This window comes from Crinia signifera, chromosome 2 (genome assembly GCF_055691185.1).
Source record: "Crinia signifera chromosome 2, ASM5569118v1, whole genome shotgun sequence".
NCBI lineage: Eukaryota > Metazoa > Chordata > Amphibia > Anura > Myobatrachidae > Crinia > Crinia signifera.
In genome coordinates, this window is record NC_139218.1 from 154,132,343 (window position 1) to 154,152,048 (window position 19,706).

At 43.7% G+C, this 19,706-nt stretch overlaps 1 protein-coding gene across 1 annotated transcript in view; it reads right to left on the minus strand.

Annotated features, from left to right (window-relative positions):
* Positions 1-1,886: 1,886 nt before the first annotated feature.
* Positions 1,887-19,706, minus strand: part of TULP1 (TUB like protein 1) — an 87,357-nt gene continuing 69,537 nt past the window's right edge. Inside the window, exons 9-13 of the mRNA XM_083171113.1 lie at positions 10,308-10,420; positions 7,629-7,737; positions 3,803-3,901; positions 3,182-3,353; positions 1,887-2,067 (exon numbers count right to left, since the gene is read on the minus strand). Coding sequence (XP_083027239.1) covers positions 1,934-2,067; positions 3,182-3,353; positions 3,803-3,901; positions 7,629-7,737; positions 10,308-10,420 — 627 coding nt within the window. The 3' untranslated portion in view covers positions 1,887-1,933. The remainder of the gene's footprint in view (positions 2,068-3,181; positions 3,354-3,802; positions 3,902-7,628; positions 7,738-10,307; positions 10,421-19,706) is intronic.

Genomic DNA, 19,706 nt, shown 5'->3' on the forward strand with positions numbered 1-19,706 from the left:
GGCAGTTTTACACTAATTAGCAGCCGTATTTTCATTACGGCTGCTTAGTAAATCAGGAACCACCATTCTTTTGAATGGGGATTCCTGTCGTATTCTATCGATGGTGTAGACATTCGTATTTGTAAATACAAATACGAATGTCCCATCAATATGAATATGAATATTTGTATTTTTGGCATAGTAATTTTTTTTCTACAAAATCATCTTAGTAAATTTCCCCCACTGAAACACTTTGAGACTGATCCTCCTCTGCATAATTTGTAATTGTACCAAATAATGTTCTAACCTGCCGTGTTTACACTGCGAGTGTGAACTACACGACTTTTAAGCAGCATTTAAATGCCTGGAGCTGCAGCGACAGACCCCCATTCTCACTGCTAGACAAATTCCCGGGTGAAGCAGCTCTACCCGGTAATTTGCCTTTTAACACAGGTTTTTTGACAGTGTGAACAGGTCAACCCGTGTCTGCATACCAGAATCTCAAAAACGGGTAAAAAGAAGGGTTTTATCTGTGTATGAGATCCGGGTATACAGACACGGGTTGACCCGTTCACACTGCAAAAAAAACCTGTGTTAAAAGGCAAATTTCCAGTTCAACATGCTAGACCCGGGAATTTGCCTTGCAGTGAGAACAGGGTAAAACTTTCATAGCACTGAACGCCTCTTATCTTCACTGTGCTATAGTGGAATTATGCTGCCACTGTATTTATGTTCTCCAGTTAAGGTCAATGTTAATCCTTAGTGTGGTCTTATCGTGCATTTTCTTATTTTATATTAGGTGTAGTCTGCATTCATATTGTTTGCGTGCTCATTTACTCCAACATGTTAACTGGCGTGATTCCATCCTACCTCACCTTAATATTTATTTATTTTATTTATTTATTAATTATCAGTTTCTTATACTTTATAGTGCACACATATGTTGCAGGGACTGATGTTAATATTCAAATATTCTCTGTAGGAGCTTGCAATCTATATTCCCTACCACATGTACACGCACACACAGACATTCTAGGGTTAATTTTCGTCGGGAGCCAATTAACCTACCATTTCCTCACATTTTTAGAGTGTGGGAGGAAACCAGAGTACCCAGAGGAAACCCACGCAGGCACGGGGAGAATATACAAACTCTGCACAGTTAGAGCCATGGTGGGACCCGAACCCATGGCCTCAGTGCTGTGAGGCAGTAATGCTATCCAATCATTACATCATCCTTATGTTTCCTCCTATTCATATTTTGCTGTCATCATTGTTCTAATTGTTATTGCTTTTGAAAAGCAATACAATACAGGTCGAGTATCCCGTATTCGAATATCCCGTATCCGAATTATTCCGAAATACGGACATTCCAGAAAGTGAAATAAAATTTTTTTTTTGCTAAAAACTCACTGGGGACATTTGTAACAGCATCACTGGGGACATGATATGTAACTGGCACTATATATGTGCAAGACAATGATTGCTTGGCATTCAAATTCAGTGCTGAGATAGTACACACATTTTGTTTCACGTTTTGAAACCTTGTTTTTTGAACAATTAAAATATGTTTGTGTGTATTTTATGTGGTAATAAAATATATTTGTGTGTATATTATGTGTTTATACAGCATAAATGCCAGATACTTCAAAATACATCATTGAAATATTAAAATATTCCGAAATACGGAATAATCAGTTATCCAAAATTCTCCTGGTCCCGAGCATTTTGGATAAGGGATACTCGACCTGTATTATTAAAATAAAGTATATAAAAATAAATTATGATTTCAAAGTTTATCAGTTGTAATTATCTGTATCCAAATTGCTATAACAAGTAGATTGAGTTCATTTCAACATCAGCACACCAATAATTTCTGCATTTTGTTGCATTTATTATAAATTGGATTTATTTATTGTAATCGTATAGACATATAGGCAGTAAAGAATTTTGTATATCATTCACAAGCTAACTTCCCATCAAAGCTGGATAGTGCAATTGCGAAAGCTTGAACTGCGCACATAGGGTACTTATAGTCCATGGTGAATGCATCATCAGCTATGCGACCAAACTGCATGATGATATAATCAACTGAAAAATAAAAACAAAATTTGTTAGATCTTTTCCTTTTTTTATTTCTTCCTCCTAATTTTACAATTGTTGATGATTTTCTAAGTAGGAAAACCTATGCTAGATCTACTCCAAGGGGCTTATTCTGGTTCACTCGCAAAGGCAAATTCGCTCTCAGATGGACAAAACCATATGCACTGCTGATGTAAATTGTGCATAGATTTGGGTGAGTTATTTTGTTTCTGTGCAGGGTAAATACTGGCTGCTTTATTTTTACACTGCAATGTAGATATCAGTTTGATGTACAAACCCCACCCAAATCTAATGGTGTGTACACACGTTATATGTGCCTTAAGATCCTATCCACGATCTGATCAGATAGGATCGTGGATAGGATCTTAAGGCACATCCGATTTGCATCCTATCTTGACTATATGGTGCAGATCTGCACTATATAGACAAGGCAGCCAAGACTTTCTGGCTTCCGATACGTGAACGCGCATCGGGATCGGATCGGGATCGCAAGGGTTAAAACCCTTGCAATCTGCATCCGATGCCGATCTGATGTTGACTATATTGTCAACATCGGAAAGGAAATCGGACCGTGTGTACACAGCATAACTCTCTCTGCACAAGTAACATCTGCCCCACCGGCAGTACACATGGTTTTGTCCATCTGAGAGTGAACCAGAACAACCCCCAAATGTATTCCTTTTTGGGCTATTTATGTACTTGTGCCAAATGTTTGTAGATACTATTTTGAATAATATCACCCTACTGTTGTATAGTGGTCAAACTTGAATAATCTCTTTATAATTCTGCTGTAGAATACATGAATATGTGAATGAATAATTTGCCCACATCTCTGAAGCATATATGTATACATGAATAATTTACTCTGTATTTTACAGATACTTAATTTAATGATAGTGTCCAATAGAATCAATCATCCTAGCCACACCCATCATTAGTCAATGAAGGTCGCAACAGGAGGCGTCAGTGATTGAACATACAGTATACATTGAATCACATCATCTACCCCCCAACAGGGAAATGTATGGATCCAGATTGCTGGATTGCTTCCTGAAATTCTCACTGATTTTTTATAAGACTACGTAAGTATGGTTTGCCTTACGATCATCACAGTGGACAATCTGGAAGTTCTTGATTGAAGGATGAGTGACACGACCATGGAAGTTCAGAACATAAGATTGTGTTTCATCATTCCACACAGGGCTCTTATTGTGCAGTTCTATAACATTCTCCATGTTCTTATTCTGCCATCGCTGGAGTAGTCCATCATTGTCCTATTAGAAAGACATCAGTAAAAACAGCAATAAAAAAAATTACACGAGGGGCCAAATAAATTGTCCTCTTATTTTCTACCCTCTTTGTGAAGGCAATCAGGTCACCCAGTACCTTCACAGGCCTGAAGAGATCTTTAAAAACAGTGCTGGCAAAAAATAACAAAGGCTCTGTCACTTATGCCAGAGTCTTTGCAGACCTCTGTGTCGGCACCAAATGTCTCAAGGAAGTGCCAAATATTGTGCTGGCAGCCACCCAATGACACCTTGATCTGCACCAATTTTAGACACCTCACTGTAGGAATTTACACTAAATAAACCTCTATGGATAGATAGCTTCTTATTCATACTTGTGTGCTCTCCTGGATCCAGTAGAAGATTGCTGGGGTTTTCCTCCACATGTGGGCACTACTCCCACATTCTGCCCACTTTTTTTATTACTGAACACTTACATTTCGTGGGCGGATAGGAACTCTTTCACAGTCTTCATCCATTCCCGGTATAAGAACTGTCATCTTTCGAGGACCTTTAAATCCCAACACATTTGTTTCCTGCATCAGTAAGACAACAAATTATTTTTATATTAGGCTTGTTGGCTTCTATGCCGAATACTCTGTTGTGACTCCACTTTTTGTAAGCTATTAAGTAAAGATTAATTTAAAGAACATTGAGCTGTTAGTGTACTAGAAATACTTTTCTAGGGAAAAGCGTTTTGTCTTTTTAAATCTGTGACCAGTATTATTATCGGTAACACTATGATATGAAAATATATTTAGATCCAAGTATAAATGTTCAGGACGGTATTGCAAGCAAAATATTGTTTCAGGGGCAAATTTTTGCTTCTAATAGAGTAATTCATTGTTTAAATGAAGGTATTTCCAAATGTTGGCTAGCCAGGGCTGGTGCAAGTTTTCACAGCACTCTAGGCAATTCTGCACCCCCCCCCCCCCGAGGCTGCTGGAGCCCTCTCTCCCTCTCTCCCCCCCCCCCCCCCGCACTCAGTGCGGCTCTCTCTCACCCCGGCTCACCTGAGCACAGACCAGCCTCAGGAACCCTCCCCGGCGCTGCAGGGGCCCTCTCCCCCTCTGGCGCTCAACATGGCTGAGGGAGCGGATCTTGTACAGTCATCAGGTCAGGGGAAGGGGGAGAGAGAGCAAGCAGCTGTGGGAGATGGGGACATCCCTCGCTGCGCAGTGCACATGTCATTTTTTTCCAATCAGTGCCACCCTTGAAGCTGCTTAATGTTAGCTCAGGCCCTGCAGCTAACACCAAGGCATGTCTGTGTCTACACACCTAAAGACGCTGAGACCCTGTTGATATACATGATGTCAGCTCTAAAATTTGGTCCAAAGAAAAAGGATAGGTAGTGTTGTACTATGGGGACTATGTAAAAACCAGACCCGGACTGCCGGACTGGACACCAAAATCTGCATTACGGAGCTTGTAGTGTCCGGTCTGGGGGGTGTCCCAACCAGGGGGGTCCCTGTGATAGCTATCATCAGGGACATGGGGAAGGGGAGATTACAGCCTCCCCATGTGGTCTGGACCGTCTGGTTTATACTACATGCTCGGACCATACAGGGAGGCTTTATTCTGCCCCTCCTCCACTACCTGGTGACAGGTGTCACAGGCAGCCTCCCGGTCAGGACACCCCCCGTTGGCGATCCGGAGGTCTTGTCCTGGTCCAGTATTTACCAATATCCTTGTGCTATGTGCTTGCGCTTTTATATGTACCAAGGTGGCCACCTTCTTGTATTAATAACCACAAAAATATCATTGTTTTAAAATACATACCAAAATATTTAATCAATTTTATACTTATTTCTGCCCTATGTGCCCCTTTATATAGTGCAACACTCTTTCCTTTTTCTTTGTGCAAATGAAAAGAGTCTTTATTTAAAAATATTGCAGTTATTAAATACACATGGCAATTCAATTACAGAATACCAATGTTTAAGACAGTGGTTAAATAACTTTCTTGAATCACAATGCCCTTGAGCAGGCATTCCCAACCACGGTCCTCAAGGCACACCAACAGTGCAGGTTTTAGTGATATCCAGGCTTGAGTGCAGGTGTCTGTGCTGAAGCCTGGATATCACTAAAACCTGCACTGTTGGTGTGCCTTGAGGACCGTGGTTGAAAATGCCTGCACTAGAGCATCAGATTTTTTTACAGCACCCCTAGGATAAACATTTTTTTTATTGATAAATATGGAAAAATAAAAATTGTAAATTGTTCCTAACTTTAGGGTCAATTATGTGGTGGTGTACAGTTATGCTTCTGATTTGTCAACATGTATTATGATAGACAGTCAACAGCTGCTCCCGCCATCTTACTCTGACGTTTGAGGACGCCACATTATTGCTATTTATTGGAGACGGACAGCTCACCACCTGCTTACTATCATTACGGCGGTCCGTCAACAGGCGACAAATGCCGTGCGGGGTGGCTTGAGCAGTCCCCTGACGGAATTCACTCATATCTCCAACTCCTTCGGGAGCACCGCTACTAATTATACCACTGATACAGCTGACAATATTGAGTTACACCGTCCTCTTCAAATTACTACTAATACTTTGCTGGGCTCAGTAGTTCTAAGGCTACAAATCAGGAATTATTGATTAGGTGTTTGACTCTTTTATCTATTGGACTATTTACATGTTTCCTTAGGGAAGAATTGCAAATGTCATTTTTTATATGATTCATTTTTATGCTGTATATTTAAAAAATATGCATTATTTAATACATTAATAAAATACATTTCTAATACGAGTTATCAGATTTCCAACTGTGTGGAGCTTTCTGTGTTATATGCAGGGGAACAATCCTCTACATATAGACTAACCTTCTTAGTAGCAGTGGTTTACCTACCACAGTGATGGAGAACCTTGGCAATCTAGCTGTTGTTGAACTCCAGATTAAGGTCCTAATGTGCCTGGAGCTCCAATTCCGGAAGGGCCTATTGTGAGCTGCTGCACATGGTGTGACTGGCATGGCACAGGTGTGCCCAGTGCTCTATACAGATGTAGCCATGCTCATTGTTGCTGTGCCAATTGTCATGTGAGAATTCCATGATGATTGTCGCATTCCTGTCATGATGTGGGTGCATCTAATTCACTCCTGCAGCTCATTGAGCGGCGATGTCGTAACATGACGATACCACACTGTGGGTGCAAATTTGGCACAGCAAACAAGCACAAGTGGCTGAATCGTGGCTGATGAGCGCGGCTCTGTAGATATTTATGTGTATGTGTGTTTGCAAAATAGAAAAATCTCCCCATTTAAATGGCGTTAAATTTCCAACAAATCAATTATTAAATATACAGAGAATATAAAAAGTCCAAAAATGAAAATCACATAAAACAAAAATGTATTTCCTTATTAATGCTATTTCAAAGCCTTTCCATTGCATACAAGTGTGGGTCCAGATGTGCAAGGACTGAGATGCCCACTTTCAGCATCCATAGGCACAGGGGTAGATGTATTATTGGGCATACACTTTCCAATATTTTTGATGTCCCACTTCACTTCAGGATCACAGTGAATTCGGCAACATGTATTAAAGTAGGTTCTGCTAAATATATATATATATATATATATATATATATATATATAGTGCCGCCTGTATTCTTCTGGGGTTGTTACCACAATAGCTCCAGCGAATCTCCTCATTACCTACTCATGTAAGGAGGGCACCTAGGACTCTTACCCTGTTGATGAGAGTGCCGGACAACACCCGCAGCTATATATATATATATATATATATATATATATATATATATATACATCCAAAGTAGCGAACAGTTTTCCACAGAGCGCACTCACCAGTCTTGATACAGTTAAAACTTCCAATATTTATTTCATCCTTTTAAAATCCAACATAGTGGTCACTGTAAGCAGGAGATCGAGCTATATCGAGGTCTTGAAAAAGGGTCCTGTTGTGACTCGAAACGTCGACCACTATGTTGGATTTTAAAAGGATGAAATAAATATTGGAAGTTTTAACTGTATCAAGACTGGTGAGTGCGCTCTGTGGAAAACTGTTCCCTACTTTGGATATGAATTGGCACACATAGGACTCCCTTTGTGAAGCCTGGGCTTACTGGCACCCCAGCTGGAATCTGAATGAGTATTGAGAGTGCTGCTTTGCATTTTGGATATATATATATATATATATATATATATATATATATATATATATATATACTGTACAATAATATTGCTTATTCAGTCCTTTCCTTGCCCTGTTTAGGGAGTGTGTGGTTCTCTGGTACTTACATACACAACTGCTGCAAGTTCTTGCCGTACATTGGACCAGTCAGAATTTGCTCTATCAGGATTTGCGCCATTGTCAAATACAGTAAATTTGGTCCCCATCAGGTTGGACCTGAAAATGAATGCACTGTCATAATATTAAAAATGGAGACATAGGCCCTGATTCTGATTGGCTCGGTAAGCTGCGAAGCTCACAGCTTACCGAATCCCAGAGGGCAATCCCCTCCGCCCTGCCGAATGCATCCCCCCCCCCGGTCATATCCCATTGCAACCATGCGAGCGCGGGAAAAAAAGTCATTTGACTTATATTTGCAGCCATTCCACTGAAGGCAGGGTGGGCGGCTGACATCATGTGGCGACAGCTGTCTGCCCCGGCACACCTCTTCCCATCCGCACCCCCATGGGAACGTCAAGTGTTTTTAACGCTGGACATTCCCATGGGCAACACCGGGGCCTGCCGCCTCATGCCCCAACCCTTTGCTGCCCTGTGCAAATGGCCCCACAGCCTTGTAAATCGCTGCAGCCATTTGCATAATGGACTTGCACATGCGCACAAAAGTCTGTGCGCATGTGCAGTCCATCAACCATTGGAACGGTTGATGAAAAAAACTGCATGGGGTCCCCCCCAGGAGCATAACCAGCCAGTCCTGGTTTCTCATATATCAGGGAAAAATCAAATAGGGTCCCCCTGTATTCAAGAAACCACCAGCTGTTTTTATAACCAGCATCAGGCTCCAACAGCCAGTTCTGTCATGCCACTGTGGAAACTGTTTATGGTACTTGTGTAGTTTCACGGCGCCAGCATGGCCGCACGCTACTTCCGGGTTCTGTGCTCGACAAACTTTGTAAAATAAACTAAATGAACTCCATGCCAACATGGATAGTTCATACCCCCACTATCCACATTGGCATGGAGTTGATTTCAGATAGCGTGGCATACGTAGCAAGCCACCGAGCCTGTAGCAAGGGGACTCAGACACACGGCCATGCTGGTGCCGTGAAACTACACAAGTACCCTGTTTATATATGTTACCCAGGCCAAAACATGACACCCTGGCTGGTCAGCTCTGGGCGGGTCCCTGAGGGAGTGGGGGACTACCAGCCCAGGCTGAAGCTCGGGGCTGTCCCCAGCACTCCTAAAAATTAGATATTGGATTTTGTAGTAGAACTTGGAGAACCACAAGTCCCAGCATGCAAGGCATTAATGGTCACTTCTTCCAAAAGAAGTGACCCACACACAAAATAAAGTACAACTTTTTTACACACTCCATTTATACTTACCTATCTTGATCCCGTAGCTTCAGTATTCTTCTCAGTAGAAAATCCAAATGGATACCTGTGGAAACAAAATTATACTTGCCATTCATCGGTCTTCTTCTATCCAAGTAGGCATCCAGGGGTTAAAGCAGGGGAGGGGAACCTTTTTTGTGTCAAGGGCCATTTGCATGGGGAAAAAAATCCTTCTGGGGCCATATGTAAAAATTTCTCTTACAAATTGGCTTTCTGCAGCCGTCCCATGCTCCGGTGGCTGCAGCTGAATAGGACTGACAGTCCCCGGCTGCTATTTGTTAAGAGGAATCTCGCAAGAACTACCGTCCTCTCGCGAGATTCCTCTGTACTTGACTCCTGTCAAAGCCGCCGGACGGGTGGGAGGGCCACTCAGACTGGCCAAGGGGGGCGCATATGGCCCCCGGGCTTGAGGTTCCCCACCCCTGGGTTAAAGGATAACAAACCGGCCAAACCCAATACCAAGTGAACTGAGGAGAGGCAAGTGTCCCGACACTTGCGCTTCCTCCCTGAGAATGAGGGAATCCCCCATGAGCCTGCTCAGCCTATCAGGAGTGGACTCCAAGGGAGCTTCGCCCCTGATAGGCTGTAAGCAGCTTAAATGATGCGCATGTTATAAATGACCATGTACGTCTATGGCCGGTTCACACCAAAGATGTCTATGTTAAAACTTTATGGTGGGGATGGACATAGATGCAGTCCCAGCTGGCCAATTAATGCCTCGCATGCAGGGAATTGTGGTTCTCCAAGTCCCAGCATGCGGGGAAGGCCTGATGAGGGGTACCCCTTTGTTTGTGGGTCCCCCAGCGACCAGCCAGGGTGTCATGTTTTGGTCTGGGGAATTTACATAAAAAGTTTCCAGCAGCTGTGGCATGACACCGCTGACTGTTTGAGCCCGGTGCTGGCTATAAAAATACAAGGGACCCCAATGTTTTTGTCCCCTGTATTTTGTAACCATAACCAGTTCTGTTTTTTTGAATAAAGTGGGACCCTAATTGACCCTAATTGATTTTCCAAAGAGCCCAGGGCTGGTTTTGCACAGAGAAGCATGCATGGCTCCGCGCAGTCTTCAGCAAAATATGCATGTAAAATGAGGAGTATTTTCTGTTGATTTCATAGCTGAATTCAGCAATACAGATGATAGTAAATTTGCCAAAGTGATAGAACTCTATGGCCATATACGACTGAGTTCCATCAATGGTGTATTCATTCATACAGCTGAATTCAGCTGAAGTTGCTGTTCATAAAAAATGGCAAATCAGATAAATTCATCTGTTAGTAAATTAGTCAGGTACCGGACGTATTTAATTAGAATGGGTGCATTCGTATCCATTCGATCGTAGTAAATTTACCCCTAAGCATTCCACTTAAAATCAGTATCTTATGTTCAATCACCTTAGCTTGCCAATGAAATTCTCTCCTCCTCTTGACAGATCTGTTGCATCAATGGAAATTAAGTAATTAGAGGTTTTACTTTTCTTTCGTTTCCTCCCAGCTAATAGGAAGACCTAAAAAATAAGGATTAAACCAATAAAACCAATGGAACATTATACTCTTGGGTTGGACCAAACAATGGTGGTTGCGGTGGGTGTTTGGAGTAAATGTGGAAGGTCCAGAGCTGGACAGCTCTGCACCACCGAAACAGTGTTGTCCAAAAAGTATATCTCCTCCATTAACTCGCCCACGGCAGCCACCATTGTTTGGTGAGGTCGAAACTTCCATCTCGCCAAGGTATTATATTTATGTCACTATGTTTCCCAATACACAGGTCATTTGAATATTTTTAAGTGTGTTTAAAATCATTTTTATCTCATTATTTTGGGTTATTGGCTTGCCTATTTCATTTCATTGTGCACCCTCCATATCATATCATATCCATATCATATTGTTTCCTATCCTAGTTTTGAGACTGGTATTCTGTCTCCCTAGTTAATGTTGAGCGGCCATTGTACTTAAGTTACTGACAAGAGGTCAGGATGTTAAGATCCTTTATTTATAAATCCAAAATGTACATTTCCCAACACAGAATGTTTTAATTTTTATGTTTTATGTCATCAACTTTGTTTTCAAATGGCCATAAGGTTAGCAAATTAACAAACATGTAAATCCAGGGCCTTATTTTGGTTCATTCTTTCTGACAAAATCCTTCTTAGATGGACAAAACCATGTGCACTGCAGGGGGGGCAGATGTAACATGTGCAGAGAGAATTAGATTTGGGTGAGTAATTTTGTTTCTGTGCAGGGAAAATACTGACTGCTTTATTTTAACACTGCAATATAAATCTCACTTTGAAATAAAACCCCACCCAAATCTAATTCTCTCTGCACAAGTAACACCTGCCCCACCTGCAGTGCACATGGTTTTGCCCATCTAAGAAGGATTTTGTCAGAAAGAATGAACCAAAATAAGGCCCCCAGTGAGCCAAAGAAACAGAGCGCTGGATATGGAACATTTTTTAATAGAATAAAACAGTTTAGTGTCTCATGGACTTGAGCATATAACTGGCTGTGACAAAAATGTCCAAATTCAATTAATATAAAGAATGATGTAATGTGGAACAGAATAGGGAACTACAGCAGCGATGGGAAAAAAATTGGAGGCCAAGACTGTGGCAATTCTGTTTATAGGAAGCTAGGAAACATATGTATATGTTACCGGCAATGTGTGAAGGTCGGCAATGTATACAATACCTAGGCATTGTATGCAATGCCAAATAAGCAGTTGGTAAAGTATGAAATAATTCTTATTAAACACATGTCCTAGGCACCCAAGTTTCACACTTTCCTTGAACACCTTTAGCATTTGATACAATACCTAGTGATTCTATACATTGCTGAAGTTTTACACATTGCCAGCAACATATATATATATATGTCTTTGTGTTTACCTCCTATACCCTATAGATTGTAAGCTTGCGGCAAGGCCCTCTTACGTCCATGTCTGTCTATTGTTACCCAGTTGGTTTTATCAGTGTCTACAATTGTAAAGCGCAACGGAACCTGCTGCGCTATATAAGAAACTGTAAATATATATATATATATATATATATTGTGACTGGAACAAACTGCGGCACTCAGAGGTCTTTTAAAAGTTCAAGTAAGAGCATTTATTTCAATGCAGATTTCCATGGAAATCTGCATCTGAATCAGCCCACTTTTCCACTAGTCAGCAAGGTGTTAGTTTTCAGGGACGGGTTCATAGTCGGCCTCATCAGCATCTGACAGATGTTAGGGCCTCTTTTATATGCATTCATTGGATACCACCAATGAATGCATATAAAAGAGGCCCTAACATCCGCCTCCGTCTTTGACAGTCCTCCTAACCGGTGAACCCGGAAGCACTAGGAGGCGGACAAGCCGGAAGTGACCTGCTGCACATGAGCGCACGGAGAGATGTGGCGACCGCAGTGACACGCGACAGCCTTTCACTATTTAAGGTAAGACAGCACCATTCACTCTTGTTCACACCTTGAAGAAGGGGTGCATTGCATCGAAACGTCGGGCTATCTGATGTGACACCTTGTTGTATTTCCAATACACTTGTTTTGTTGTTAAATCCGTGAGTGCCGCCTTTTCTGTTCTAAAGCTATATATATATAGGACAAAGCAGTAGCTTTGAAACGTTGCGAAAATAAAGAATATTTGCATCTTAGTGGAGTGCTGTGCTTTGGGGAACTTATATATATATATATATATATATATATATACACACACACACACACACACACACACACACACACACACACACACACACACAATAAACAGCTAAAATTGTATAGCTCATATTAATGTGAGTACAATAAGGTGTATCTGGGCATTTTCTATAGCAGCATCTAGCAGTGTTAACAATTTGTATGTAAAATGTATCAGAATGCATACCCCTCCAATAGGAAAACAAACTAAACTTTAATAAAGCTAATTACAGCATCCTATAATGTTTGGGTAGGGACCACCAGGTGTAGACAAATCACCACAGCCCCTTGGATCAGAAGGGTCTTCCAGTGTGGCACTTTACCACTTGATTTCCAGTGCATTTGGAGTCTTTTCACTCCCTTCTGCTCTCCATAGTTATCACCCCAGTTCCCCCATCTTAAAGGGATACATGTTTCTACAGCTAGATCTTCTTGGTCCAGGATCCAGATAGCTTGATTCAGCCCATCCTTAATTTGAAGGTGCTGAACAGGTCTCTACAAATCCCCACATTCTGTATAGACTTTGTCTATAATCATAGTCTTGGAACCAGGGAACTTTATAACTTATAAACTTAGTCAACTACCAGAGATTCCTCAAATTTGTGGTATGGTCTGATTACTAACAATTTCTGGCATTACTATTTGGACTTTCCATGGACCCTCATTCACAAAGGTCATGGCAGTCCTTTCTCTGCCCCTCTGTTTCAGCGGAATCAGAATCCTGCCTTATCTGGATGACCTTATTTTACTGGTGCAGTCTCCAGATGTTCTGAGGGACCACTTTCATGATTTTGCACTTGGGAGCTCCACTGGACTCCAGGATTCAATGGGTCTTCGGTACTTGTTTCCTAGCACGGCGCCTGTCGGGGTTGATCGCATGCCTTAAGTTAAGGTACTTAAGGCATGCGATCCACACGATGGACCCGATTTTCTGTCAATTACCAGCTTTATTTGCCGGTAAAGACAAAATCGTGTTGATCGCGTCCATTATAATGGGCCGCGATGCGACCGATGCGATCAACGCGATTTTCCCATAGAGAACAATGTTAAATTCGTTTTAAAGATAAAATCGTGTTGATCGTGTCGGGCGCATGCCATTATTATGGCATCCGATGCGATCGTCGCGATCAACCCGATTTTACATAGGGAACAATGGGAAAAGGGCCAATGTGGCCAATTTCTCATTGTATATGCCCTATCATGGGTATTAAGTATGGTTAATGGCCCCCCATTGTTAACGCCACCCCACTATTGACGCCAACCTGAAGCGTGGCGAGCGCAGCGAGCCCACGAGGGGCGGCGGATCGCGTCCTCCGACCTTTTCATACCCCCACTATCCACGACGGCGTGGAGTTGATTATATATAGTGTGGCGAGCGCAGCGAGCCCCGCGAAGGGACGCGTATACCTGTGAAGTAATGCGCGTCCCCTCGTGGGGCTCGCTGCGCTCGCCGCGCTTCTGGCTCGGTGGCTCAGTGGCCCGGTGGCTCGCTGCGCTTGCCACACTATATAAAATCAACTCCATGCCGACGTGGATAGTGGGGGTATGAAAAGGTCGGAGGACGCGTACCGCCACCCCTCGGGGGCTCGCTGCGCTCGCCACACTTCGGGTTGGCGTCAATAGTGGGGTGGCGTTAACAATGGAGGGCTATTTCACCCATCAGGGGGGGGGGGGTTGCTATCTAAATGGGGGGTTTTGGGGCTTTTTACATTGAAATCAATGTAATATTGGGGTCTCAGGGAACATTTTACATTGATTCCAATGCATGCGATTTGGTTGGCATGTGATATGATCGACGCGATTTTTTCGGCCCCGATCAATACAATTAAAATCGGTGGCGCCGTGCTAGGAAACAAGTACTAGGTCTTCTTTCCAGTAGACAAGATTCCTGGGCTGCAGTCCAAGTGTCAGCACCGGGGTTTCTTGTGTTCCTGGCTTTGACCGTGGTGTACCAGAGGAGGGCGCTGGAAAGCAGGAGGCTTGACGTATGACATGCATGGGTAAACAGGGCACAGCGAACCAGAGGGTTGGCGGAGACCAGAAGCAGGGGCGTGGAGTCTAACTTGCCAGCGGTATTCACCAGGGAGCCCCGCAAGGAACTTTGGACTTAGCTGCGTCTGACAATCAGGTCGCGGCCCTCTGCCCTGGTCCTCTGGACGCAGGCTAGGACTGAGGACACTGGAGACTTGAGGGTATGTCTTGAGACGGCCTGGGAGCCGGGGATGACAGTGAGCAGCCTGGGAGCTGCGGGAGTTGACGACCTGGGAGTCATTAGTCGACGGCCTGGGAGCCGGAGATGTAGATGTCGGTATCCAGAGGGAAGTTTGGTAAAGTCTCTGGGAGCACGACAGTGCAGAGTCGACCAGGGATGTCGGCAGTATGGATTGGGTGCGACAATATGGATAGCACAGCAACTGATAGACGTCAGATAGGACACAGATGGTATTGGTCACTGGGATACTGCAGAAGCTGAGAGTCGACCTGGATGTTGACAGTGCCTGTCGACAGATCAGGACTGAGATGGAGAAAGTCACTGATGGTAAAAGTAGTTTGGCCTGGGAGCCAATGGGTCTAGCCTGGAAGCTAGTGAGGGATTGCTAGCCAGTGTCAGCGGTGTCCTCTGCTGGGGATAACTTGCTCACTCAACCGCAGAAGTGGAATTAGAAGAAGTCTCTGGAAGATGGACGGAACCAGGTAAGTAGCAGCAGCAGCAGGGCATTTGGAGATGGTATCACTGATAAGACTGGATAGCCTTGGGAACTTCTCTGACACATGAGTAACTCAGGGAACAGATAAGAGCAATTATTCAAGGCAAGGAAGTTAGGCCCAAGGCCCCCTTGCCTGTTCATGATGGGCTGCAAGCCGCAGCATCAATCAGAACCAGGAAGTGTCAGTGTACACCTTGATTCCGCTACAGGTGTACAGGTCACAGTTCAGACCAGTGGGCAGTGTGATTGGCCTACACAGTCAGCTGGCCACAGGTGTCATGGCGGCGCCGATGCTGCATGGGTCCAGCGTGAAACTGGCAAGGGGCATCGCCAACTGCCCACGGGGGCACAGGGGGCACAGGGGGCACAAGGGATATCACACCACGATCTACCACCTGAGGCGGCACAAGCATTGAATCTGCAGCGCAGGGCGGACCAGCGTGAAGGTAGGGGACGCGGTCGCAAACTGGACTGCGCAACGCTGTTTGTGACACCAAGGTTTTTGGTCATTGCATGGTGTCCATCCATGCATGCAGATCCTGGGTTCCTTGGTCTCCATATTAGATAAGGTGAAGTATGCCTAGTTTAACTCCTGGAAGTAGTTTTCAGGTGAAACAAGTCCAATCTGCACCTCTGGGTGCAGATGATCATGTCACGATCCAGGTAATAAGATGTATATTCTTACCTCTAAAGTGTGTCTCCAGACCTCACCGGAGGCTGCAGCAATCCCTGCTTGTCAGGTCTGCCTGTCAGCTCCAGTCTCCTGTCGCTTCCATGCTGCCGCAATTATCATAAGCCTCAACCATGTGCTGTACAAACACTGCTTCCCTCCTTCCTTGGACTGTTAACAGATAATCGTGAACGTCTTCACAAAATAAGTTCTGTGTTATGGTTGGGTTCCTGTAACAAGGGGTCCCAGTTTCCAATCCAGTCACAAAAAGAGGTTGTCAAAAAAATCTATACCCAAGTCTACAGCCTAAAAAGGGGCTTCTATTGGCTTTGCTTCCAAGAAAGCATCTACCCCTGGTAGAACATCCAATGTTCAAGTTCGAGAAATGGCATGAGAATCATCTAGTTTGTTAACCTCAAGTGGGATACTGGATTCTAAAATCTCTAAAGGGTTTTTCCAGCAATTGTTCCCCCAAAAGAGGTACTGGATTCACAAACCCCCAAAATTGTTCTCCAAAAGGGGTATTCAGGGCCTAGTCCCCAAGTGGGAATTTTTAGAGCCATAAATAAAGGCATGAACTCTTGTTTGTCAACTTCTCAAAGTGCACCCAGCACAGTCCAGCCTCAGGTTGGATTACCTCAACATTCTCACTCGTCAGTCTCTGGACTCAGAACGGTCTCCTCTGTAGGTCCATAGACTTTGCCGGTTCCAGCCGGTCCAAATTGCTTTGAATACAATATTGTTCCAGATGTATATTCAAATATTCTTTCATTTCAAGCCTATTCCTCAGTCACTGGACATGATCCGGTCCTATCCGTAAGTTCAAAGACTCCTTCGTTTCCAGCAGGTTCCAATGTCATCAGATCCAGTCTGGTTCTATCTGTAAGTCTGTAGATTCCTTCAGATCCATCTGATTCCTCGGTCTCTTGACTTGATCCGATTCTTTCCATAAATTCAAAGACTCCTCCGGTTCCAGCCAGTTCAAATTTCTTCAGACATAATCTGGGGCAATCCAAACTTCTGTAGATTCCTCAATTCCAGATGATTCATCTACCCTGGAACCCAATCCGGTTCCATCCATAGGTCCAAAGTCCCTTCCGGCCAGCCCAAGTTCATCTAAAATCAATCCATCTGTCAAGTCAGAGACTCTATCAGTTCTAGCTGATTTAAACGTCTGCAAGTCCTTTCCATTATTGTCTTATGGTTCAGGTAAAGAACTTATCCCAGAGTATTCTAATACTGAACCTATGTCTTCTAATTCCAAATTAAGTCTATCATCTGCAAATTCAAGTGACATCCAGTCCTCCATGTGAAACTCCAGCATTCACATACTTTGAAGGAGATTTAACTCCATTTCATCTTATTGTACGTCAATTCCTCACCGAGATGGATTCCAATCATCAAAGGATATTACCCCTGCTAATGCAGTCAATCATTTGCTACTCCTATTTAAAGTTAAAGTCTTAGACTGGGCTAATCCTTTCATCAAATCCAAGGATCCTATATTCAGTGACCTTCCTGCATTTATGAAAGCAGTCCAAAGAGAATTATCTCCTAAACCAGTCCATTCTGGTCCATTTAAATTGTTGTCATCATCTTCAAGTATTCATCTATAAATCAATCCTCTGTGTCATTGCTTCCTGAGCTAAATCAAGCTCTTCTAGACCAGTGTATCCAGAACCTAGGAATTGCCAGAAAACAATGTGTTTCTAAACCTGCACTAAACTCACATTCCTTGGAAGTCAGTTACATACAGCTCATTGTGTACTTCACCTGGAAATATTTCATAAGTAATCTAATAACAGCATTTCAGTTTTTCAGGAGTTGGGTGTGTTTTCTGTGATTCCTCACCTGGTCTTTCATCAAGTCATGGATCTGTTAATGCCCTGTCTGTTACAACACATGCTATTCCATCAGAAAAAAATCCCATACTCACCTTGGATCTCGAATCTGACTCTGATATTGAATCTGTAAATGACTCAAGTTTTGTGATGGGAGGTTCCATATTCCCTAGCCATGTTTTTCTCCAGGAAGATAATCATGTTTCCAGTAATGCTGAATGATCCATGCAATGTGATAGCAAAAGTTTTGCCTCCGAAGATGAAGATTGAGAAAACCTCTAAAAATTACTTCAGCTTTGTCCTTTTTCTTTTTCTTTTTTGTGTTTTTCAGGACTCTCAAGTTCCTACAGTGGTGTCCTGGGGCCACCCCTAAAAGGTAGGGCTGTCGGGATCCAGGTATTAAGACATATATTCTATATCTCTACAGCAGGGCTGGGCAATTACGGCCCTCCAGATGTTGAGGAACTACACATCCCAGCATGCCTTGCATCAGTTTCACCATGGCCACATAGCAAAACTAATGCAAAGCATTCTGGGATGTGTAGTTCCTCAACATCTGGAGGGCCGCAATTGCCCAGCCCTGCTCTACAGTGTGTTTCCAGACATCACCTGATGCTGCAGCATTCCCTGCTGGTCATGTATGCCTGTCAGCCCCAGTCTCCTGTTGCTTCCATGCTGCTGCAATTATCATAGGCCTCAACCATGTGCTGTACAAACACTGTTTCCCTCCTTCCTTGGACATTGGAGCAGCCATGCCCATTCCAGTCACCTGTTTGTTCACAGCCAATCCTGAGCATCCTCCTGTCCTGCTAATGGCTCAACCAATCACCACACACTGGCTGATATAAGTATACTGGTTTGAAGGGAAGTGGCAAGTTCAATGATGTCCACAGCCTAGCTGTTTCCTGTGATGTCTGCAGCCTATGTGGCACTTGAGGGCGTGGCCTCGCAGTGAGGAGCATGGCCTTTAAAACACATCACTCATACGAGGCCACGCCCTGTTTTGCCACCACTGCCCCACTGCCTGTAAGGAATAGACACTGTGAACATGCGTCTATTCCCCGCTGACAATCTGTGGCAGAGGGGACTCCCAACTGCCCCCCTGCCACAGGACACTGCTGGCCCCAGGCACTTTCCCGCTGTAAACGGGACAGTTAGAAGGTATGTTACCTGCATGGTGTTTTCTTCTGTGTCTTCCAGGCTGCTTCCAGGTGTCATTTTCCAGGGCTTGCCATCCTGCTCCAAGACCTGAGTATTCCAACGTGCAGCTTGCCCAGCACCATCGCTAGTCTCCAGTGACAATCGGTCACATAGTTCCAACATTGGATCAACATCTCCTGTTCCAGCTGACCTCCTGTGCTTCCCACTAGCCTCTAGTGACAATCGGTCACCATCAGTCCAACATCGGATCACCAACATACTATTTTAACTCTCCATCGGTTCCAGCCGACCTCCTGAGTTTCCCACAATCTTCCCAGCTAGCCTCCATTGATAATTGGTCACCATTGGTCCAACATCGGATCACCATCATCTTACTTCAACTCTCGATTAGTTACAGCTGACCTCCTGAGTTTCCTACTAGCTTCCCAGCTAGTCTCCAGTGACAATTGGTCCACCATCTGTGATTCTCCATCACTTTCGGTGATTGTTCAGCATAATTGGTGTTCCGTCATCATCCTTAAGCATCATCAGTGTTCTATCATTGATATTCTCCATCAAAGATTTCCATCGCTTTCCAGGTGCCTCATCTAGACCCAATTTGCACGGCATCTTCCAAGTCTTCAAGTGTCAGTAACACTACGTCATTCTCCTTATATTTGCATTCCTTGTACTTGCATTATTATCTGGACTTCATCAGTGTTCCTAAACTGCATCATACCCTA